The sequence below is a fragment of the Olea europaea genome, chromosome 6, assembly GCF_002742605.1.
Source record: "Olea europaea var. sylvestris chromosome 6, O_europaea_v1, whole genome shotgun sequence".
Taxonomy (NCBI): Eukaryota; Viridiplantae; Streptophyta; class Magnoliopsida; order Lamiales; family Oleaceae; genus Olea; species Olea europaea.
The window spans coordinates 20960515-20985116 of record NC_036242.1 but is presented as its reverse complement, the minus strand read 5'-3'; the positions used below and the strand labels follow the sequence as shown (position 1 = coordinate 20985116).

Sequence of the window (24602 nt, the reverse complement as noted above, 5' to 3'; positions counted from 1 at the left end):
AAAAAAATGATATCCCAAATGAATTTCAAGACTTGATGTTACAGTTTAACTAAACTAAACATAGATTGCATTCAAGTACAACTTTATAATTTATTGCATTTATTCCAACAATTGCATAATGCTAATGGAATTGGATGAAACATTGTAGTCATCGTCAACATGAATAGATCAAATTCATCACCATGTAAAGGTGATTCCATTTGGGGGAAGGGAGAATTTTCTTGTATTATTGCACCAACTACTCACAACTTTTTCACAATTTCAATTTGACAAATTATTGCCTACACTCACAAAGTGTAAACGTGGGTTTGGATGGCCAAGATCGGAACAACTCGATGAAGCCTATGTTTGGTAGTATTTTTAAGCACTTATGAATTTTGAGTAATGTGTAGATGTATATTTTATCAGTTTAAATTAAAATTTAAGCTTTGCCAAACAAGCACATAGTTTCATAACAGGTCAAGTTATATGCCGATTCGCATGTGAAGGCAGATGGTGGTGAGACCTGCTTTTAAATTTATTTATTTTCGTAAAATAACTTTTCATTTACTTTATAATTATTCCCACAAAAATTACGTTTCCATGACAGTTTATTTAACATATTCCACAATTGCATTTGATATTAGTGTTTTTTCATGCTGGTTTAGACAAATATTTTCTTCATCAAATGTGGGTAAACATCGTGTTCAGTTAATTAATTAAGAGCATTTGTTAACAAAATAAAATAATTTCAAGTTGACTAAACTACTCAACACTCTATAGTTTAAGACATTGAAAAAGCATAGGCACGTGAGTCACGTGACAAAGATTTTTGTGAGATATAGGTACAATATTTTCAACGATTGTACAATATAAGATAGAAAAATTCATACTAGAATGATTATCGTAATATTTTTTCTCCCGCAATTTTATATATGCCATAGTGCATGGTGAGTACACAAGATTCTCTTTCGTGGTTTAACAATTTGTATCGATTAAACAAATTATTAAAAATTTTCAAGTGATACACTCTCGTAAAATAGTATATTCTCTATGCTGATCAACAATTATTACAATAACAGTTAATTTTTTACTAAATATATAATTTTATTAAGATAAATATTTGCGCGGTAATTATCTTTTCAACGTAACTGCATTTCTTTACTAAAGACGACCATTTCAAATCTTTGAATTTAGTGAAGTCTCTTTATTATATTTTCTTTATAATTAACGAAAAAGAATGTGGAAAAGAAAATTAAAATAAAAAACAAAAATTTGTTATAAATCCAAAGAAAACAAACACAAAGAAAAACCTAAAGATACACAGTCCACTCTCTCTTCAGACTCTTTTCTCCAAGACATTATTTTGGAATCTTCGGCAAATCTCCGGCGAATCTTTGGAACCAAAAGAACATAAGGATGATCAGCAAAGAATGATCGGGGATCGCATTCGCCATGTCAGATTCGTGCTCCGACTGCTTCTCCGACCTTCTCTGCGGCGAGGACTCCAGTATTATCTTCTCCAGTGGCGGAGAACACCTGCCGGAGTGCTCATCGGACCTGGATTACCCACAACCGGACGTCGAGGAATCGATTGCCGGACTCATAGAGAATGAGAGAGATTTCATGGTTCCGTGCAGCGATTATATGGAAAAGTCCCATTCAAATCAATATATTGATGCATCAACTAGAGCAGATTCTGTTGCATGGATTCTGAAGGTATCGTTCCTCAGATTCCGACTGGATTAATCGTTTTCGTTATCATGCACATGTGGCGCAAAGCGCTTTCTACACCTATAAAACGATTCAAATATAAATTGGTTTGACAATAATGGCACGGCCCACGTTATCAAGTTCACGGAACGCCGGTGAGTAATAATAGAGATCATTTATGTTTATCTATTTATCCTCATAGGCGCATTTTAATATGGCGGACTGTTCTAGAATGTGCCGTAGTGGGCGAAAATGAACTGTTCTTCGTGTTCGTGAGTATCAGCGATGAAACAGTGATTTCGAAGAATTGAATGTGCGTTTTTTTGTGCAGGTGAAACGTTACTATGGTTTTCAGCCGTTAACGGCTTATCTCTCCGTCAACTATTTTGATCGTTTTCTATACTCCCATCAGTTGAGGGTAAAGTTCCCGTCACTATTGATTGTATTACTTTTAAGTGACTTATTTTGTTAAAAAGTACTTTTCATAGTAATAAAATTATAAGTGCTTTTGCATAAGTTTCACTTAATTACGTCCTTTGTTTTGTTGCTATAAAGTCTCTCTTTTACATTATCTTGTCAAAGACAAATGAAAAGTACCTTAATAGTATGTTAATGTAATTTAGTAATTAAGTACTGTAATTATATTTTGTTTTAAGCAATAATTGATATAGTTTTTCCGAAAAAATTATGACGATTTATAATTTTTTAACTTTTATAAGAATGGAGTAAGTGCAATTAAAGATTCCTTAATTTAATTTAATTTAAAAAATAATTATCTCCTAAAAGTATATGACAGTAAGGTTCGCTTGTCTTTTTTGATACTTGGGAATTAATGAATTCAAATGGTATCATTTTTATTAAATTAATGCTTATTATTATTTTTATTATTATAATAATTAAATAATTATTTTTCACATTTCCTTTGAATAATTGCAGAAAATGAATGGGTGGCCAGTGCAATTATTGACCGTTGCATGCTTGTCATTAGCTGCTAAAGTGGAGGAACCTCTGGTTCCTTCTCTTCTGGATCTTCAGGTGATTTTTAAATTTATAGAATTTTTATGCTTATATAATTTCTTATTTTCTGAATTAATCAACTTTTAATTAGGTTGAAGGTGCAAAATTTATTTTTGAACCAAGAAATATCCAACGAATGGAGCTTCTTGTGCTACGTGTACTGGGTTGGAGGCTGCAATCCATTTCTCCATTCAGCTTTCTCAGCTTTTTTGCCCACAAAATTGATCCAACAGGAACTTACACGGGATTCCTTACATCAAGGGCAACTGAAATTATTTTGTCAATTATCCAAGGTATTGTAATTAGACATGTTTGATCTGCAACTAGAGGATTTTTAATTGTTTTTAAAAGCTATTTTTCAAGAAAATAACTTCCAACTTTAAAAGTAACCTTAAAGATCATAACTAAACACACTCTACATACAAGAGTGAAAATACGAGTATCTATGAAAATGTACACATGCGTCTAATTCCATCATACAGATTTGATCTCCTGATCACAGTGGACATGATACACTTTGCCCACCGTCGACGTGACGAAGTAGCTTTTTTAGACAAACAAAAAGGAAAAGGTTTTAACCCATTGACATGGCAATGTCACATCGAGGGATGGGCAACATAACTCCTACGCATTGTGTGCTAGAGATCAATTCTATACCATCATAAATAATAACATCTTGAAGTTGAAAAATGGAAATTTTATGTTAGTTATTGCATTTTCATTTTATTCAACAGAGACCAGCTTCCTTGAGTATAGGCCATCATGCATTGCTGCTGCAACAATACTTTGTGCAGCAAATGACCTCCCACATTTCTCTTTAGTTACCGCTCAACATGCTGAGTCGTGGTGTGATGGACTCCACAAAGTAAGAAAGATAACCACACTTTAATTAGCGAAAATGCACTAGCTATGTTAATTTAGGTGGAAAAAATATGATTTTTCTTTTGGCAGGACAAAATCATCAATTGCCACCGATTGATGCGACAATACACGTTTACTGATAGGCCAAGGAAGCAACCAAAAGTGTTACCTCAGCTTCGAGTCATGACTCGGGCAAGTATCACGTGGAGCGACTCCTCATCCTTATCCTCCTCATCCTCATCATCTTGTAAACGAAGAAAGTTAAACAATAGTTTGTGGGTGGATAATGACAAACAAAGCTCGGATTAAAGGCAGGAGGGTTTTAAAATAAGAGAAGAAACAAAAAAATCTAAAAGAAAATGGTTTGTTAATTTAAAAGTTGTCTAAGTCTTGAATCTTGATTTTTTTTTTTTTTGGATGGACTGAGATAAAAAAAAAAAAAAAAAGAAATGATAAAGAGTGATGTAGATAAGGTAGTAGGTATAATGTATGTACAAAGGTTTGGGAGACTATTATAAACTTTTTTGGTGGGCATTGCCATTCATGAATATTTATGAATTGGCCTTGCTGATTCCCTAGGGAAGGGGATTTGGTACATATATATTATTTTGGAGTGAAGAAATTGTTTAATATCTAGTGGAGTCATATGCAATGAAAGTGGGGAGTGACAGAATTCAAAGGCAACATTAATTGATTATCGAATGAATGGAGAAGGGACTGTGGGACCTAAAATGGCAGTGAAAATCAATGGAATTGGCGAAAGACTTTGGGTTTAGAAGTTGATGAAATATGAGTCAAGCTACTCTACTATGCCACCATCATTGCATCAGCCACCCCCTACATATTTCAAGAAGTCATGAAGAAATTATAGAAAGCAGTGAAGAAAAAAGATTCATGGCTCCATCAGGACTTTTTTCTTTTTCTTTCATCATTTTTTTTTTTTTTTGGGATGGATTTTGAGTGATTTGTCTGTACACGCTTACACTATATCCTGCACGTGTGCCTTTTTCTTTTTCCGCGGGAAGTGTCCATTTCTTGGTTGTCCTAACGATTTTGTGGGACGTTATTTTGAGTGGTGTTTTGTGTGTGTAACGGATACATGTCGGTATTCTTTTTCTCTAAATTTTTGTTTTCTCATATATTTTTTTTATGGCCTAAAGTTTGCCAAAATTTACAGAGGTCTTTGGGGCCTTGTTTGGTGAGTGATGTATTTGGAATAAATAAAATGAGAAATTATTTATATAGATTTTATTACTTCCAACCCCAACCCCACCCCATGAAAATACAGGGTCTGTGCCATGCATGTGATTGACAACGAGATTTTGTAGCTTTGCAATTTGTTTTATTTATTACTGGGAAAACTTTATAAGAAGAAAGGTGGAATTTTGTGAATCATTGGGGGTGTGGACTAGGAATTGGTCCCCCAAGCATTTAAAAAGAGTGATTTAAGAATATGACTCCTTAAACAGTACAATCTCGTGAATGGGGCCATATTTGCTCTCTTATCTTCCCCTAATTTCAGACATGAGAGCCACCTTTCTATGCTACTGTTTGGGATTCATTTCATTATGTTAAAATTTTATTTTTCAAAAAATAAGTGATGGAAAAAGTGAATAGTTTTATAAATTATATGAAATGTATGATTGATGTTAATGTTAATTTTTGACTTTGAAAAATATTTTTTAGCAAAATAAAATGAAATCCAGGGGCTAAATAAATAGTTAAAATTCAAATGGTGTTAAAATTGAAATTAAATTTAAAAAAATAATATTGTTATTCATCTTCAATGATGTTCAAAGTTTGTCTATGTAACAGTAGAGCTACTATCTCATTGTTCAATGAATCAAAACGCATTTCAATTTCATTGATCAATGTAACAAACTCTACTAAAGAAGCATTTCATAGGTATATTTTCTCATAATAGTTACTGGTTGTCAATGACAAGAAATGATTTGTAACTATGCATAGATAGTTGTTTTCAGATGTAATCACAAAATAGTGGGTAAATTTTTTCCCTCTAGCGAAAATTCGTTTGAAAAGTCGTTGAAAGACTATCATTGTTGCCTTTTGAATTAAGTATGGCGCCATTTTAAGATCGAAAGCATCATTGTTCATTGAAAATGTTGATTTGGTATATAAAATGCTGTTTTGTGTCTTTCTTTTGGCTTGATCCCGAATTGTCAAAATCCTGCTTTCAAGTCAAACTTAAAAAATGATCTTTGCCTTGACTAAGTTTGCAGTAAAAGGAAGAATTGAAAATTTTAAATTTCACCTCATCGGTCATAAGTTTCTAGTTGAAATGAACATGATGGCATTCCTCAACTGCTCGACTTTAAATAGAATCAGATCGCAAAGTCACAGCTCTAGTGTACATGACAACTTCAGTCATGCCTAGTACTGTTCATCAATGTATTTTAAAATTCTTAAACTTTCATATAACAACGTCAAATCTAAAATAGAAAAGGACGGTGGAAATGAAGTTGATGTTTCCACATCCCGACATAAAAACATGGACATTGGCCTATATATATATATATGATATAATTCAGACAGAACTTCCATTAGTCAGGGACTAATTCTATCCCAACAAACCATACATGTACTAAATAGTAAGTACTAATAATGGAGAAATCCTCAAATCATATTTCACGTACCTTGAAACATCAAACAGCTGGTTTAATGGTCCACAATGAAGAAAAAACAACTAGGTTCTAGTAAAGTCATTCATTATTACCTTGTTGGAATGGCATCTAAATATCAGTTTCCAGACCCCAAAAAAAAAAAAAAAAACAAAAACAAAAATTTTATTAATTTGGGAGTAGTGGAATTTATCCACATGTCAATCCTGAATTCATTATCTAAATACAATTCTTTTATTGATATATTGAAAAAGTACGAACAAAACCTCACATAGGTTAGACATGAAATAAATAATGGAAAACTACGAACAAAATCTCACATCTTTAAAGACTATTCCACCAAATGATAAAATTTGTGAATAAGTTTTGAGAACAAGTTTGAGCATATCTGCTTAAAATTCTATGATTGATATTAATTTGGGGACAACTTGGGATTGAGATAATCGACACGGATATGGACAAGCCTTTTTAAAATTGTTCCACTTTATAGAATCCTTTTTCCCATAATTAATCCAATTTTATCTAAATTAATCGTGGATTACAATACTTAGCAGTTCTATTATCGATAGTTCAGTTATATTGTTAATTTTTGTGCATTTCACTTGTGGACTAAGATTCAAAACACAAGATGATAATCACTTATTTTCATTTGAAAATAAGCACTCGTTGATTCAATTTAAATAAAATAAAAATAAACCTTGCACAGAGCAAGTGCTTGTGGACAGTAAATCTTTGTTTGTGAAGTGGACGTGACGGAGTATTTTATATATTGTTAAGAAAATGAAGCTACAAAATAAAAAAATAAGAAAAATTTAGAGAGAAAACACAAATTTATTAAGCACTATATTATTAAGTCCTCATAAGAGGAATAATCAATTCACGTCTTTTTCCCTATCTCTCTCTCTTTTTTTTCTCTCTTCTTTTCACTTTACCTTTCGGCCGTGTGCATATTTGCATATAAATCACCTATTCAGTTTGGTAAAGTATTTGATAATCTTTTTCATTTCCTTGATATGCACCAAGATCTCATCTTACCTTTTATACAAATATTTTCCTTACTTTTTTGCCATGCGTAAGTTTGTCCTTCCCTTATTTCCTTACAAAATAGTTAATTTTGAGTCAATATCTCGTCATACAAAATGTAAGTTCTTATCTATGCAGTAGAGGGCACATGGTATTCTATTCGATTTACTATAATATTGATCTATCTAAATTTGATGTAGTAAGACAATGTGTCCTTAGAAGTTAGAGCGCAATAGCATTATATATTATATATAAAGATTGATGTTATAATTTGTTGAAAAAAATCTATATCTTAAACTATTCCCATTAAACAATAAAAACATTATGTAGATATAAATACTCATAATCCCTTTCATAAGGGTCAAAAAGTTGTAACATTTGCCTAACTAAAAGTAATAATATAGCTAAGAAAATGGACTTTGAAAAATGTATTGAGTAGGTGGCTGTAGCTATAGCAATGTGGTCCTAATCCTAAATGGCTCAATGAATGCAAAATAGATAAAATCAATAAGAATTTGGGGATTGTATCACGAATAGATTTCCACTAAATTGCCCATTCATTGGTGCCACACACCAAAAAATAATAATAATAATTTAAAAATCATGAGATTGCTAGATGGTTGATTGCACTTCCTATAATTAAGACATAATAGGTGAATAGGATTCATGACAATTTTTTAATTAATATAATTCCTAGTCTTGAAGATAAAGTATAGTTAAATAAGATCTTCCACAATTTCTATGCCATATTCGATAAAATAAATTGGAGAGATTAAACTAGCATTGACGAAAGAAAAAAGAAGCCTACATCTTCATCATGTTTGGATAAGCTCAAAGGCTATTAGCGCATGTTTGGTAAATAATACTGAAATTTGATAAAATAACAAACAAGGAGTATTTGTTAAATGGAAAAAAACTAGGCTTCTTTTGAGGAGCCTTTAACATAATGTTAGAACAAACTACATGAATATTAGTCTACGCGTAAGAGAATATGTTCATGCTAATATATCGACTCTTGCTTAATTCAATTTATAACAACTTAAACTTTAATATGAAATGATTTAAATAACAAATAAAATGAAAAACTTAGAATAAAATACTTTAAAGGAAATATGCCCCCAACTCCCAAAGGAAAAAATGGGGGGAAAAAAGATTACTTTCAATGGACAAAATAAAAAAATAAAAAGGAAAGGTAGAGGAGTGACAAAATGGCTTAGGGTTTTTGTTTTTATTTATTTATTTATTTTCCGTTCATCTTGTACATGAAGTCTCATATTCTTTGATTTTGAAGTGAATGGTTGTTATAGAGAATCCAAAGTACGATTCCCTAAAAGCCAAAAATACTTTTTCCTCTCCCAATGAAATGGAGGGTTTGTAGGGGCTTAGGAAACGCTCTCCACACACGCTTTTGTGATAAAATTTTCAACTTTATTTGGCCAAAGAGGACCCTTAAAATTTAGCTTTTCACCCTTTTTTTTTCTTTGGAGATGTAAAAACATGCTATTGGGGTTCCTGTAAAGTTGTAATATTGGACCCTGCAAAAATAAAGTTTCAAAAGTTAGAATGATTCCCACAGTTTGCACATATATCTGTGATTTTATGCTGAATGCAAGAAATCAGCTGTTCAAATTCATGGGGCCATTTCATGTTGAATTTCAGTGGAAAAAATGATAAAACAAAAACCAAAAATCTGTTTTGTCTCATTGAAATTGCATTTTTTTTCTAGGTTCAGTCTAAAGGTGAAGAGAAAAGTAATGGTGAAATTTTCCTTCATATTGCATTAATTTAGCAGTTGCTAGCAACATTTTCTAAGTTAGGTTTGAATTTTGAGTGGAGTGGTGGAAAAAGATTATATGGCAAACCCTATATTTATAGGAGACGAGACTTATTTCATGATGGTTGAACAACGGTTTTGTCAATGAGGCCTTTTTCACTAAAAAGTGAAACCTCGAGGAGTTTAATATGCTATAATTTGAAGATAACAGTAGTAATTTATGCAACTATATCAGCGTTCTAAAAAGCTTAAAGCGTGGAGGTCCAATTTCAAACTTTACAAGTCTAAGTGAGCTTAGGCGAGGCCTAAGGATAAAAAATAATATATACAAAACATCTAAAAATATGAAATGCTATATTTACTTAATAACTTTTACAAATAGTGAATTATATAATTTTCAAAGGAAAAATTTTAAACTAAAGTCAAATAAAAAGCTTTTTGAAAACAGAAAAAAAGAGCAATTAGTCGCACCTAGTCACGCATTAACTGGCCAACTTGACAGTTAACGACTTAATTTCACATTTACTGTCAAGGTGTATTGTTTCGTCCACACTTCATGCCTAAGCCCCTTTTTTAGAATACTGTATGATACTCACTAGTAAATATTACCTTCCATTTGACATGATTTAACATCTAAGACTCAAAAAGAGATGTGCATGTAAAATATTTGTCCATTATTTCGTCCTATATTCTCCAATTTAATACACTAAACACGTAGTGCATAGATATTCTTGTGGCAAATAATATATTTAGCCTAGAGAGGGGTAAATAGTAAGTCAATTATAATTTAGATACTACAAAAATATCTAGATTCAATTTGAAACTAACATGTGATATGCATTGCTATGAGATGTTAAAAGACGTGTTTTAGCAGAAAGAGGTGCCCTATTTTCCTCTTTCCAACTCACATTTCTCTCTTTGGATTCCTAGAAATCAATGGGATATATATATATATATATATATATATATATATATTATTGCGGAAATTTGATTAAGTCCTTGTTTGACAACTTTTTTTTTTTTTTTTTTTTTCCCTCATAATCATTTTTAATCATAAATTCTCACAATGAAATATTCTTTACGTAAATCAAAAACTTTTTTCTACTATATAACCACATATTCTCCAAAAATTTACTATTCAAAAATTCATTCTTTCCAAAAAACGGTTGTCAAACACGGGCTTATTAGCTCGAAGATGATATTGTCTTGGACTTGTTAGATAATAGAGATTACTTGATAAGTAACAATACTATAAAAATAAAAAATAAAAAAACTGAAGAATAAAATATTTGGATTATGATAGAGACTCTCGAACATGAACGGAATAACTATTATAAATATTTCCCAACCCAAATTGTCCCTCGGTTCATTTTCTTTCTTATTATTGGGTAACCTTTGTATAGTTTTTTGCGTACTTGAGAAAAAGGGGGTAAAAAAGAAAAAGAAAAAGGTTACTTTGTTTAGATGAAGTTTCTAGTTATTGAACTTTATTTTCATTAGAAAGTGATTATTAAAGTTAGCATTATGCTTTAGTCGATAGAAAGTGATTATTAAAGTTAGCATTTTGCTTTAGTTTGATCGTATGGTTAAATTTCGTTAGTCTAACATGAAAATCATCTATGTTATTGCCATTTTAAGCATTGAAATGCTATGAAAACTAACTGATAGTGACAAAATAAAAAAAAAAAAAAAAAGGTAAACTTCAATGATACTTTAGAACAAAAATGAAGTTTGGGGACTTGTATGAAACATTTCTGTAAGTAATGTGCCTAAAATTGTTTCCAAATTAAAAGATAAAGTCTATGAAAGAGTTTCAAAATGTTTAATTCAGCCCATTTAGTGCTATTTTTGTAATATGTCAATTTCGAAATAACAAACACTTCAAATTGCCCAACAACGGACTGGGCCAATGGCCCAGTTATTTCACCCTCTATACCAGGCGCACACATGGCCAGGGGCGGAGCCACCTTACGTCCAGTGCGGGCAGATGCCCGCACTGGATTTTTGGGCAAAAAAAAAAAAAAAAAAAAAATTTTTTTTTTATTATTATTTTTTTTTTAAGGTTTCTTTGTTTGTTTAACCAAGTAACTCAATTCTCGATCTAGCATAGAGAGAGAAGCCCAATTGTGCAAGGTCATGACCCGTTTTAGACCCATTCATATCAAAATTCAATTGAATCAATTGTTGACCCAAACGCATTCATTCATTTCAAAATTTCTACCCTTTATGACTTTGTCTGTGACGATTTCACACTTCGCCACCCACTTCCCTCTCCGCTGGTGACAAAGCCCGCTGTTCCCTTCCCTCTCCGTCAACCGTCGTCTTCGACAGTCGTCACAGTACAATCGTCGTTCCCTTTCCCTCTCCGACAGTTCATTATTGTATATCTCATACTCTAGGCTCTCATCTTGACATCTCACATCTCTGACTCCGACTTTACATCCTCAGCTCCGCCAAGGCACCAAGTGCCAACGCCAACCAGTCGAGCCGACAAAATAAGAAGCCAGATTCCAGAAAGCAAAAGGCGAATCCCCAAATTTTTTTCCCTTATTTTTTTTTTGGTTATTTCAATTTGTGTAAATTGTAATAATTTTTTTTTTGTTTTTTGTTTTTAACATATTAAATTAGCACTTTGTTCTTTAATGGCTCGAAACGGCACAAACTTCCAGTGGACCACCAGTTCATTGTTGCCTCTGGGCTCTGACTCTCTGGGAATCTGTGATTGCAAGTTCAAGTTGCCAAGTATTTGGAAATAGTATATATTGCATTGTGAGATTGTGAATTGATTTTGTGAAATTGTGAATTGCACTAGTTTTTTGAGTTGCTTCCAGTATTTGTGATTCATTTGACATCTCGAATTACTCCCACTCCTAGTAGTAATTGGGTGATCAGTGAATGAATGATAGCACAATTGTTTATGTGGAGAAAGATATATTTTTCAGGTTCAATAATGAAGTTATTATGCAATGATATCAAAGTATGAAAACTCGCAAAAAACAAGTGTAATATATAAATTATGTCGTTTTTAGTATTGATGTACTATTGTTTTATTTTTTTATCGTCATTAAATCCCCGACCAAAACCTCGACATTCGTCGTCAAAAAATTTTGCCCGCACTGAACTAAAATCCTGGCTCCGCCCCTGCACATGGCGTACGTTAGTGTCCACTGGATATGGCGTCACTTTGCACCGTCATTCCGGCCACCCTCTTCCTCCAACCTATGGCTGTTCCCGCCAAAAACCCTAACGTTCATGGCACTATTCTGCGCGCCCGTCGACTCTTAATCCCAGCAAAAACATTTTCAAGGGCTCTTAATGCAACACAACCTCAGAAATACACCTATCCTGAACCCATCCCAGAATTTGCGGCAGCTGTAAGTCAAAAATTACTCAAGATAGTATTTTTAAATTGTAAATAATGTTCTAGTGATTTTTCATTTTTGTTTTTGTGGAAATATGTAGGAAACCCGGAAATTTAAAGCTGAGTTATTGAAGAAACTGTCCAAGGAAAAAGAAACTTTTGGGAATGACCTTCAAACTGTTGTCAACGTCTGTTCAGAGGTAATTATTGAGATTTGTTTTTACTTTGCTTAAACAGAAGCCATGTTTGGTTTGCAGCAATCGACTGTGCTACTAACAAGATTTTCTTTTTCCTCGTACGGAATCCTTTCGCTGTAGCTGGTGTCGTAGTGAACTTAGAAGTACCTTTTTTTTTTCCTCGCTATTTAGAGCCATTATAATAGAAAGGGTTGTATCATGTCGGAAGTCAGTTCTGTTTAGTAAGACTTTACATAGGTGTGATTTTTTTTTTTTTTTTTTTTTTTTCACTGGGATTCAATATTTTGATTAGATTACAGCATTAAAATTGCAAGCTGAAGTTGAATTAAGAGTATAGATTATTGGGATCAAGCAAATCAGGCTATCACGCATAGAATAGCTAATGGTTGTCCATGTAGGACCTTACAGTAATGTCTATATTTGAGTTGCAGTAGACAATGGGAAGAAAGCAACTCATAACTCAGTTGAAATTATCATGTAAGTGGACGATGATAGACAATTTTACATTAAGAATATTGGATTCTTTCAAGGAGTGGAGAATGATTCGAATAAATAATCTCAAATGCAATGAAACTGGTAGAAATGTAAGCTCACTGCATTTTTTTTGTGCTTTTATAACTCAATTTTGATTAGGCTTCATTATGTATAGCTAGAATTTACTTGCAATTAAAATGTACATTACTGGTCTTGATATTGCTGTTTGGTAATCTTGATAGCATTGTCCTTTGAATGGCTGACTAAAATGTATGATTTAATGCATTAAAAATCCCTTGAGTTCATTGAGAGGAGCTCTAATTGTCTATTTGGGGTTATTAACATATGGAATAGTGTAAAATGATGCTTCTATTTTATTCTCAATGCTAAGGCATGCCCATCTGTTTCTTTTCCATTTTGGATTCAGTATTTTTTATAGTTATGAAAAGAAACATATGTTGACTGCATGATGGTTGTTTGCTCTGAACTTTGGGAACAATAACAAAGGATACTAGGCGTGCGATGGCTGGGAAAATATGGCAGTTTAACTAATTTGAGTGGATTCTTATCGTGATGTGTATGAATTATTTGGTAAAGATGGATTTTTAAATCTGAACAATGATAGTATGGTAGTTTAGCTGTAAAAATTATGAACTCTCTGAAGCATAATCTAATTCTTGGTCAAGAATGATGGGCAAAATTGTTAAGGACTGATCTCATAATATTATATTGTAGTTTAGGAATTTAATTCTGCATATACTTGATTACCAGGAAAGATTTCCCTACTAGTTATGTGCAACCAAAAAAAAAAAAAATTTAATTTTCTTCTTAGATTAAAGTTTTGAATTAGATAATACTTAGATTGATCGTCAGTCAGTGGGAAGGAAGCTCCTTTGTCAGGTCAAGTCTAACTCAGTTTCAAGTTGAATCAATCAATTTAAAATAGTAGACAAAGCTCCCATAAGGTGCTATAGTCTATGATAATGAGAAACTGATATCCGGTGGTTGTCTTTGAATGAATATGATAAAACAAAGGTAATGAATATTTTATTGTGCAATTTATATTCTAGAAGGTTAAAAATGTGAAAATTTCTTTCTTCCGTCCAAACAAATTACATCATTGCTAAACTTTGTCAATGTAGTTCCAAAAACTCTTTGCTATGGTTGTGTGCCTGATCCTCATCTGAATATTTGTCATGTCTTCTGTTGTAATATGCTAAAGGCTTCTATTAAAGAATTTTTGTTCACTAGTTACGGGTACATATTTTGTGATAGAGGGGCAAGGTTGAAACTCAAATGCAGGTGATGTCATTTATAATATTTGTTGGAAAAGAGAACAAATTTACCATGTTACTTCTGGTTTCATTTATTGTGTTTGTACATCTTCAAGCATGAGCATCGTTGGCCAGTAACTTGGATTCTTTCATTGAAATTTTTCTCAGAATTTTGCTTAGTTTATACCCACCCAACCCCCCCGAAAAAAAATAATAATAAATAAATAATTAAGATATTTGCTGGGGGACAGTCTGTCTGCCAGCCTTACAATGATCTCTACTTTACTTTGTACTAGGAAATTGTAAAATCTTAAAAAATCTTTGTAATTAATAACTTGAAATTCTATTTTAAATAATCATTCAATTGATCTGTGTGGAAACAAAAGGCTAATTTTGCATCATCCTTTTGTAGTCTCTATCTGCGGTCATAATTGGTTGTCTTTAATTCGTCTCGCAGGGTTGTTAGGACTGTTGGTTGTCCTGTTCTGGGGTCCCTCTAGAAATTATCTGGTTTGATATATGCATTTATCAGCATATATATCTCGGCCTTTTCTTCTTAACTTATTTATCNTTTTTTTATTTATTTATTTTTTTTGGGGTGGGGGTGGGGAGGGGATAGGGAGTAGGGATGGCTATAGCCTATATAAATAATGTGTGTATGTATATGTATATATGGAGAGGAGCGTGTAAATGTCATCTTCTTTATTGCTTTGTGATAGTGCATGGACCTCCATTCCAATAAACCACTGATTTATTTGATCAATTTATATGATGATCTGTATTTTTTCCTGTCTTTATCAGAAAAAGTAATTTGGGATGGATACTTTTAAATTGATTAATAGGAAAAGAAATTGGCAGCTTCTGTGATTTTTATATATATAGACAAAAGTGGCTAGAAAATGGTCAAGAAATAAGAGTTTGGACAAAGATATGTCGGATTTTTTTACTGTTTGATCATAAGAAATGAAATAAAAAAAGTTTGTTGTTTAGCACAAATCATAATCAACGAACGTTTGAGATTGAAATGCATAGTGTGTATAAGGAGAATATTGCGGAAATTTGATTAAGTCCTTGTTTGACAACTTCTTTTTTTTTTTTTTTTCCTCATAATCATTTTTAATCATAAATTCTCACAATGAAATATTCTTTACGTAAATCAAAAACTTTTTTCTACTATATAACCATATATTCTCCAAAAATTTACTATTCAAAAATTCATTCTTTCCAAAAAACGGTTGTCAAACACGGGCTTATTAGCTCGAAGATGATATTTTCTTGGACTTGTTAGATAATAGAGATTACTTGATAAGTAACAATACTATAAAAATAAAAATAAAATAAAAAACTGAAGAATAAAATATTTGGATTATGATAGAGACTCTCGAACATGAATGGAATAATTATTATAAATATTTCCCAACCCAAATTGTCCCTCGGTTCATTTTCTTTCTTATTATTGGGTAACCTTTGTATAGTTTTTTGCGTACTTGAGAAAAATGGGGTAAAAAAGAAAAAGAAAAAGGTTACTTTGTTTAGATGAAGTTTCTAGTTATTGAACTTTATTTTCATTAGAAAGTGATTATTAAAGTTAGCATTATGCTTTAGTCGTTAGAAAGTGATTATTAAAGTTAGCATTTTGCTTTAGTTTGATCGTATGGTTAAATTTCGTTAGTCTAACATGAAAATCATTTATGTTATTGCCATTTTAAGCGTTGAAATGTTTTGAAAACTAACGGATAGCGACAAAATAAAAAAAAGGTAAACTTCAATGATACTTTAGAACAAAAATAAAGTTTGGGAACTTATATGAAACATTTCTGTAAGTAATGTGTCTAAAATTGTTTCCAAATTAAAAGATAGTCTATGAAAGAGTTTCATATTCTTTTATTCAGCCCATTTAGTGCTATTTTTGTAATATGTCAATTTCGAAATAACAAACACTTCAAATTGCCCAAAAACTGACTGGGCCAATGGCCCAGTGATTTCACCATCTTTACCAGGCGCACACATGGCGTTCGTTAGTGTCCACTGGATATGGCGTCACTTTGCACCGTCATTCCGGCCACCCTCTTCCCCCAGCCTATGGCTGTTCCCGCCAAAAATCCGAACGTTCATGGCACTATTCTGCGCGCCCGTCGACTCTTAATCCCAACAAAAACATTTTCAAGGGCTCTTAATGCAACACAACCTCAGAAATACATCTATCCTGAACCCATCTCAGAATTTGCGGCGGCTGTAAGTCAAAAATTACTCAAGATAGTATTTTTAAATTGTAAATAATGTTCTACTGATTTTTCTTTTTTGTTTATGTGGAAATATGTAGGAAACCCTGAAATTTAGAGCTGAGTTATTGAAGAAACTGTCCAAGGAAAAAGAAACTTTTGGGAATGACCTTCAAACTGTTGTCAACGTCTGTTCAGAGGTAATTATTGGGATTTGTTTTTACTTTGCTTAAACGGAAGCCATGTTTGGTTTGCAGCACTCGACTGTGCTACTAACAATATTTTCTTTTTCCTCGTACGGAATCCTTTCGCTGTAGCTGGTGTCGTAGTGGACTTAGAAGTACCTTTTTTTTTCCTCGCTATAAATGTTGGTGATGAATGATTTGTGTTTGTCTAATGTGAAGCTATCCTATAAAATGTTAGAGCCATTATAATAGAAAGAATTGTATCTTGTCGGAAGTCAGTTCTGTTTAGTAAGACTTTACATGGTCTTTTTTTTTTTTTTTTTTTTTTTCTTTTCACTGGGATTCAATATTTTGATTAGATTACAACATTAAAATTGCAAGCTGAAGTTGAATTAAGAGTATAGATTATTGGGATCAAGCAAACCAAGCTATCACGCATAGAATAGCTAATGGTTGTCCATGTAGGACCTCGCAGTAATGTCTATATTTGAGTTTCAGTAAACAATGGGAAGAAAGCAACTCATAACTCAGTTGAAATTATCGTGTAAGTGGACGATGATAGACAATTTTATATTAAGAATGTTGGATTCTTTCAAGGAGTGGAGAATGATTCGAATAAATAATCTCAAATGCAATGAAACTGGTAGAAATGTAAGCTCAAATCTAACAGGATCCACTGAATTTTTTTGTGCTTTTATAACTCAATTTTGATTAGGCTTCATTATGTATAGCTAGAATTTACTTGCAATTAAAATGTACATTACTGGTCTTGATATTGCTGTTTGGTAATCTTGACTGCATTGGCCTTTGAATGGCTGACTAAAATGTATGATTTATGGGGTTACTAACGTATGGAATAGTGTAAAATGATGCTTCTATTCTATTCTCAATGCTAAGGCATGCCCATGTGTTTCTTTTCCATTTTGGATTCAGTGTTTTTTATAGTTGTGAAAAGAAACATATGTTGACTGCATGATGGTTGGTTGCTCCGAACTTTGAGAACAATAACAAAGGATACTAGGCGTGCAATGGTTGGGAAAATATGGCAGTTGAACTAATTTGAGTGGATTCTTATCGTGATGTGTATGAATTATTTGTTAAAGATGGATTTTTAAATCCGAACAATGATAGTATGGTAGTCTAGCTGTAAAAATTATGAACCCTCTGAAATATAATCTAATTCTTGGTCAAGAATGATGGGCAAAATTGTTAAGGACTGATCTCATAATATTATATTGTAGTTTAGGAATTTAATTCTGCATATACTTGATTACCAGGAAAGTTTTCCCTACTGGTTATGTGCAACCAAAAAAATAAAAATAAATTAATTTTCTTCTTAGATTAAACTTTTGAATTAGATAATATTTAGATTGATCGTCAGTCAGTGGGAAGGAAACTCCTTTGTCAAGTCAAGTCTAACTCAGTTTCAAGTTGAATCAATCAATTTAAAATAGTAGACAAAGCTCCCATAAGGTGCTATAATCTATGATAATGAGAAACTGATATCCAGTGGTTGTCTTTGAATGAATATGATAAAACAAAGGTAATGAATATTTTATTGTGCAATTTATATTCTAGAAGGTTAAAAATGTGAAAATTTCTTTCTTCCGTCCAAACAAATTACATCATTGCTAAACTTTGTCAATGTAGTTCCAAAAACTCTTTGCTATGGTTGTGTGCCTGATCCTCATCTGAATATTTGTCATGTCTTCTGTTGTAATATGCTAAAGGCTTCTATTAAAGAATTTTTGTTCACTAGTTACGGGTACATATTTTGTGATAGAGGGGCAAGGTTGAAACTCAAATGCAGGTGATGTCATTTATAATATTTGTTGGAAAAGAGAACAAATTTACCATGTTACTTCTGGTTTCATTTATTGTGTTTGTACATCTTCAAGCATGAGTATCGTTGGCCAGTAACTTGGATTCTTTCATTGAAATTTTTCTCAGAATTTTGCTTAGTTTATACCCACCCAACCCCCCCAAAAAAAAAATAATAATAAATAAATAATTAAGATATTTGCTTGGGGACAGTCTGTCTGCCTGCCTTACAATGATCTCTACTTTACTATGTACTAGGAAATTGTAAAATCTTAAAAAATCTTTGTAATTAATAACTTGAAATTCTATTTTAAATAATCATTCAATTGATCTGTGTGGAAACAAAAGGCTAATTTTGCATCATCCTTTTGTAGTCTCTATCTGCGGTCATATTTGGTTGTCTTTAATTCGTCTCGCAGGGTTGTTAGGAATGTTGGTTGTCCTGTTCGGGGTCCCTCTAGAAATTATCTGGTTTGATATATGCATTTATCAGCATATATATCTCGGCCTTTTCTTCTTAACTTATTTATCATACTTTTGCTTATTGTAATCTGTACTGCTGATGTTCTTAGAAATAATTGAAATCAAAGAAATATGTGTTCCTTTGGGATTTTAATGTGTCCCTGATGTGGAAATAGTTTGTTTGCCTATTGGAGCAACTATCTTATATTACTAAAGATAAAGGAACAATATCCCACACAGCCTACCATTTTAACATTCTGTTATGTCTCAATCCTTTTAAATAAATGGTCCAAATAAAATGAATTTAACACGGTTGTTTAAAATCTATGGTAACAGATATTCAATGAATTCTTGCATCAAGAGTATGGGGGACCTGGGACTCTATTGATAGAGCCTTTTACAGATATGATGATTGTTCTTGAGGAGAAAAAACTCCCCGGAGCACCATTGGCTGCTCGAACTTCCTTGTTATGGGCACAAAATTACATTGATCAGGACTGGGACAGTTGGATCTCCAAATAGTATCTTCTTTGCAAAATCCATCAGTAAAACGAGGAAACTATGGTGGTTGTTTGCTATTTCATATGAAAATACTGGAGTCGAGAATTTTATTTAGGAATTCTATTTTTTTCCCATACAAAGGTGTAATTAGTTGTAACACGGTGTATATCAAGTTCGAGACAAGTAATTGACTGTGCTGTAGAATGTCAATAATCTTCTGTGGTTTTACTATATCTCTGTTCCAGGCGTGAAAATCCTCTTAATGAATAGAATGTGACGACTCTGAAATGCTTTGTAGAGATGGGCGCCAGGATTTGGTCCGTCCAGTGAAGTTCATTGATCCTGATGGCCTTGGCTGATGTCTGTCATGTCTCATGGCCTGAATTGTCAATTTATTCATAAGTAACCTTAAGCAGGTAATCAAAAATTCCTTCTCGAAGTGTATTAATTTCATTATAGCATTTTTTTTCCCTCTCAATTGTGGAAAATAATTTTCGTTTTTCCTTGTCAGATTTGTTGTTATTTAGTAGTTTACTGCTTTCTGTGTACAAGTCACCATACTCTCGTCTTTATGTTTCTTGCATCTATAATGCTATGCAAAAGAGAATCAATACTTAACAAATATTTACAAAATTACTGCAAAAAAATGCTTATTAACCTGATCGTTCTTCTCCGATGCATGTTTTCGAGTTTCTGGCTCTTGACTGGAAAGCTGATTGTCTAAAACAACAGACAACTGCTCACCAGATTTGGGTTGGTTTTCCTTCATCTTTTCTTTTCCTTCATCTTTTCTTACTTTTTTGCTTTCAGCACTTTAATTACATCTATATGTCGAAAAGCATAATGTAAAACTTCCATATAAACCGCAAAATCACAAGAACTATTCATAAACACATGTAAACTCGAACAATTAACTAACCTTGTGAGGTGATAAGTCGATAAGCCTGGCCAAGAACTAAAGTATCAGTAGGCCGGAGAAGCTTAACGCGCGTAAAATGTGCAGTCTTTTCATCGGATTTCACTTCACTGGAGACTGGCAACGGAATTATCAAGGAAACATAATGTCCCGGATTCATTTTCATCACCTCACTAGCCGTTACTGGCCGGTACATTCTCTCTAATTTTCCTCCTGGGTGTTGTTTTTCAAGTACTGCAGCATCTACAGCTTGACAATTCCCCATCTATTTCTAATTCTCTCTCTAAGGTATTTCCGATTCTCTCTCTAGAAATGATTATGAACAATAGAAGCAGACGACGAAAATAAGAGATTAGGGGAATTCACCAGCCTTCAAGGTGGTAAAATAAGTCTCGCTCAAAAATAAGCTGTCCCTCCTTTCCCAAATATGGTACTTATAATTTAGATTTGTAAAAAACATTAATTTCGTCAACTTGTATATAATAACGGTGATTAGGAACAGGATTAATATGTGCAAATCATTGAAGTTAACGTTGATACCAATTGTTGCCGGCTGGATTGGCTGGATACTGGTGAAATGATCACGTGGGAAGATAGTGGATTTTGGCGGGTTTTGCTCAGCCATATCGACCAAATCAAGATTTAGTCCCTGTTTGTTTCTCATTATTTGTCCATTAAAATAAAAAATATGATCATTATCCATCACATAAAGTCATTATATTTGACTTTCTATCTTCTGTGTGGGGCCCGCAATGACTATACGTTTCATTTTGATTTATTTATGTGTACCAATAGCTTTGGATTTTTACTTACTTTTGTAGTTGAAGTTATAAATTCTTGGTTTTTTTATTCGATGAAGATTTATATTAATAGTTTGAATTTTTAGATGAATTGATTGAATATAGTATCAAGTTAAGTGATCATTTCGAATTTGAGTACAAATTTGTCGTACTCTTCGTGTTGTCTCGTTGGTTATTATTTACATTTTTAGATTGAGTGATTTTGATATGGTATCAAATTTGGTGAACATCTTAAATTCAAGCCCATTTTGTTGTCTCATTTGGCTATCTCGTTGTCCCATGATCACCAAATGTTATTTCGTTTGAAAGTTGTAGTTGTAATTCAATTTTGTTGTGTCAAATTTCGATTAGTTTTTTAACGGAGTAATGTAATGTGAAAAACTTAGATGTTTATCTTTAGCAAACAATATGAAATTTATTCGATCACTTTTAAACAAAATAAAGTTATGTGATGAACAAGAAACTCATAGTTCATTCGTCTGTAAATTTAGTATGAGCTATAGAGCTATAATACAATCAAAACCGAACAAGGAAAAATGTTCTTGTTTAAATAAAATCTTAAAATTTTAACTAATTAGTGAATTTTGATTGATTTAAATTTTAGATAAATTTGAAGAAAAATAAGACAAGTCGTTGGACAATATTTTTATCCAGTTAAAGCTAATATGAAGTTAGTTTTGTCAAACGCCGGCCAAATAAATATCAGCAAGATTTTTCCATTTTTCCTAGGATTTTAAAGTTTCTATAGTATGTCTTTATTAGTTATCACTCCTCTTTTTATACTAATAATATATGAATATAGAATGTCCTTCAAGGGGTAGTCGAGTTGGTAGAGTAGGTAAGCATGGATATCTTCGATCACGAGTTCGATTTTTCCTATCAACACTTTTTCGATCGAGCTTGTTGTAAGGGCTTGCCTAGTGTGATTTACCTGGCTAGCGTGATTTGCAGACTATTAGGTCAGCACAAGGGTTTATTCAATACACACTCGAAGATTAGCGGCTGCTAGTTTTCCGTCATCAAATATATATATATATATATATATATATATATATAATACACTTATAATTGTATTTTATTCAGTTTATTACGAAGTATTAAACATCAATATACAACTTTAACAAGCGTGAAAATAAAGCTCCAATATGATTAGTGTAATCCAAAAAGTCGCGTATTTTATTATTGAGAAGTTCCACTTTATTAAAATGCTTCCATTAAGCCTTTTTTTTTTTTTTAAATATTGATGTGAAATATTAATTAATAATAACCAATGTAACGTCATTATAATACTATAAATTATAAATATGACTGCCGGTCACAACTCACTCCACATTATTTAGTTTGGCGCTAGTAGCAAAATACAAGAGAACTTAAATTTTTATTATAAAAATTAAATATTGTCGGAGTTATTTATGATTTGTCTCTCATTTTTTTAGCATTCCTAAATATTGGAGGTTGGTATAGGAAGTTCGTAAGTTGGGAGTGAAATGGTATTATGGATTATCTCTTAAGTCCTATTTACCACATTAGTACACAAAACGATCTAAAGTGCACGAATCACTACTATATAAAAAGGGGAATGGTAAGGTACTATAGTTAGGAACAGTAAATTCTTTTATTTTATCATACTGTAACAATTTTTCTTTTCATCATGGAAGCAAAAACCACATCCTGTTGTCTTCAGTCATTTTCGTGATTGATACAGTGACATTTTACTTCACTAGAGAAAATCCCCCCAAAAGTCACTAAACTTTGCCAAAATGACCTAGGAGGTCACCGAACTTCAAAAAGTCTCTAAACAGTCACTGAACTTTGCCGAAATTCCCCCCCAGAAGTCACCGAACTTCAGAAAGTCCCTAAATGGTCACTGAACTTTGCAAGAGGTCACCCAACTTTGCAAATTTAGGGCCTCATACATCATTAGTTGATTGACCTCCTAGGGACCTCTTACAAAGTTCAGTGACCATTTAGAGACTTTTTGAAGTTCAGTGACTTCTGGGGAGACTTCAACAAAGCTCAGTGACTGTTTAGGGATTTTTTGAAGTTCGATGACCTCCTAGGGCATTTTGGCAAAGTTCAGTGACCTTTGGGGGGATTTCCTCACTTCACTACCATATAAGAGAGGAATGAGGAGTTGGAGCTATATATATATTTTTTGCCTTTTATTATATCTCTATTAATTTCCATTTCATTTTTTTTAATTCTTTTTTACCCTGGATTTACAGTTCACTCAGTATTCATATCTAAAGTGTTTAGTTGCATTTTATCTCACTATATATATCTATATATATTGCCTTTTATTATGTTCTATTAATTTTCATTTCTTTTTTTTTTTTAATCCATTTTTACTTGTATTTATAGTGCAAAACGATATCGTTTCCTTACGTTAAATGGCAAAACGATGCCTTTTTCATTTATTAATACGATAAAGGATTGAATATATCTTATACATAATTATTAAATAATTAATAATAATTAAATTTCAATCAATGTATGTTATATTCACTCATTACCTTTGTGTTTCAGGTTAAATTTTGTTTTCCAAAAATGGAAAAAATTAAGATAATAATTAAAATTGAGAGTCCTAATTTTAAGAATTATCCTTCTCAACTTTGCATCTAGATGGTATTCTATCCTTCAAAAATTCAAATGTTAAAACATTGATCAAGAGATAATGTAATAAAGTATAATCTCAAAAAATTAAGCGAACTAAATTATAACTCTCATTTTATACCAATACTAATAAAAAAAATAATTTAACAAATTAAAGAACAAAAAAAAAAGAATTCTAGACGAAAAAAAATTATTATAAAGTTTTTTAATTAAATTGAAATAATTAAAATTAAAAATAAATATTATTTAATAACTTTGCCAAAATGCCCTAGGAGGTCACCGGATTTCAAAAAGTCCCTAAACAGTCATTGAACTTTGTCGAAGTCCCCCCCAGAAGTCACCGAACTTCAGAAAGTCCCTAAATGGTCACTGAACTTTGCAAGAGGTCCCTAGGAGGTCACTCAACTAATGATGTATGAGGCCCTAAATTTGCAAAGTTGGGTGACCTCCTAGTGACCTCTTGTAAAGTTCAGTGACCATTTAAGGACTTTCAGAAGTTCGGTGACTTTTGGAGGGACTTTGGCAAAGTTCAGTGACTGTTTAGGGACTTTTTGAAGTTCGGTGACCTCCTAGGGAATTTTGGAAAAGTTTAGTGACCTTTGGGGGGATTTCCTCACTTCACTACCATATAAGAGAGGAATGAGGAGTTGGAGCTATATATATATTTTTTGCCTTTTATTATATCTCTATTAATTTCCATTTCCTTTTTTTTATTCCTTTTTACCCTGGATTTACAGTTCACTCAATATTCATATGTAAAGTGTTTAGTT

General features: G+C 32.3%; 4 protein-coding genes across 5 annotated transcripts; 3 read left to right on the top strand and 1 right to left on the bottom strand.

Annotated features, from left to right (window-relative positions):
- Positions 1–1275: 1275 nt before the first annotated feature.
- On the top strand, positions 1276–4816 carry LOC111396137 (cyclin-D1-1-like). Its single transcript, XM_023022450.1, has 6 exons — positions 1276–1698; positions 2024–2110; positions 2629–2727; positions 2801–3002; positions 3444–3574; positions 3661–4816. The coding sequence occupies exons 1-6, from the start codon at positions 1435–1437 to the stop codon at positions 3877–3879; spliced, it is 1002 nt and encodes a 333-aa protein (XP_022878218.1). The 5' UTR covers positions 1276–1434; the 3' UTR covers positions 3880–4816.
- Positions 4817–11696: 6880 nt separating this feature from the next.
- On the top strand, positions 11697–12615 carry LOC111396528 (protein PLASTID REDOX INSENSITIVE 2, chloroplastic-like). Its single transcript, XM_023022942.1, has 2 exons — positions 11697–12380; positions 12469–12615. Exons 1-2 carry the CDS (start codon positions 12180–12182, stop codon positions 12598–12600), a joined length of 333 nt encoding a protein of 110 aa, XP_022878710.1. The 5' UTR covers positions 11697–12179; the 3' UTR covers positions 12601–12615.
- A 3657-nt stretch (positions 12616–16272) lies between these two features.
- Positions 16273–20396, top strand: LOC111396135 (protein PLASTID REDOX INSENSITIVE 2, chloroplastic-like). Of its 2 annotated transcripts, none has more exons than XM_023022448.1 (3): positions 16273–16547; positions 16636–16734; positions 19802–20396. In XM_023022448.1, exons 1-3 carry the CDS (start codon positions 16347–16349, stop codon positions 19841–19843), a joined length of 342 nt encoding a protein of 113 aa, XP_022878216.1. In that variant the 5' UTR covers positions 16273–16346; the 3' UTR covers positions 19844–20396. The 2 variants fall into 2 exon arrangements, with proteins under 2 accessions (XP_022878216.1, XP_022878215.1); XM_023022447.1 differs by lacking the exon at positions 19802–20396 and adding an exon at positions 19339–19736 and having other exon boundaries at positions 16308–16547.
- On the bottom strand, positions 20394–21590 carry LOC111396136. Its single transcript, XM_023022449.1, has one exon. The coding sequence runs from the start codon at positions 20682–20684 to the stop codon at positions 20418–20420; it is 267 nt and encodes an 88-aa protein (XP_022878217.1). The 5' UTR covers positions 20685–21590; the 3' UTR covers positions 20394–20417.
- Positions 21591–24602: the final 3012 nt, after the last annotated feature.

Coding starts and splice junctions, on each gene's coding strand:
- LOC111396528 (XM_023022942.1), top strand. CDS start 12,180: ATGGCGTCACTTTGCACCGTCATTCCGGCCACCCTCTTCCTCCAACCT. Junction 12,381..12,468: donor TCCCAGAATTTGCGGCAGCT/GTAAGTCAAAAA, acceptor GGAAATATGTAG/GAAACCCGGAAATTTAAAGC.
- LOC111396136 (XM_023022449.1), bottom strand. CDS start 20,684: ATGGGGAATTGTCAAGCTGTAGATGCTGCAGTACTTGAAAAACAACAC.
- LOC111396137 (XM_023022450.1), top strand. CDS start 1,435: ATGTCAGATTCGTGCTCCGACTGCTTCTCCGACCTTCTCTGCGGCGAG. Junction 2,728..2,800: donor CTTCTCTTCTGGATCTTCAG/GTGATTTTTAAA, acceptor ACTTTTAATTAG/GTTGAAGGTGCAAAATTTAT. Junction 3,003..3,443: donor TATTTTGTCAATTATCCAAG/GTATTGTAATTA, acceptor TTTATTCAACAG/AGACCAGCTTCCTTGAGTAT.
- LOC111396135 (XM_023022447.1), top strand. CDS start 16,347: ATGGCGTCACTTTGCACCGTCATTCCGGCCACCCTCTTCCCCCAGCCT. Junction 16,548..16,635: donor TCTCAGAATTTGCGGCGGCT/GTAAGTCAAAAA, acceptor GGAAATATGTAG/GAAACCCTGAAATTTAGAGC. Junction 16,735..19,338: donor TTGTCAACGTCTGTTCAGAG/GTAATTATTGGG, acceptor CTATGGTAACAG/ATATTCAATGAATTCTTGCA.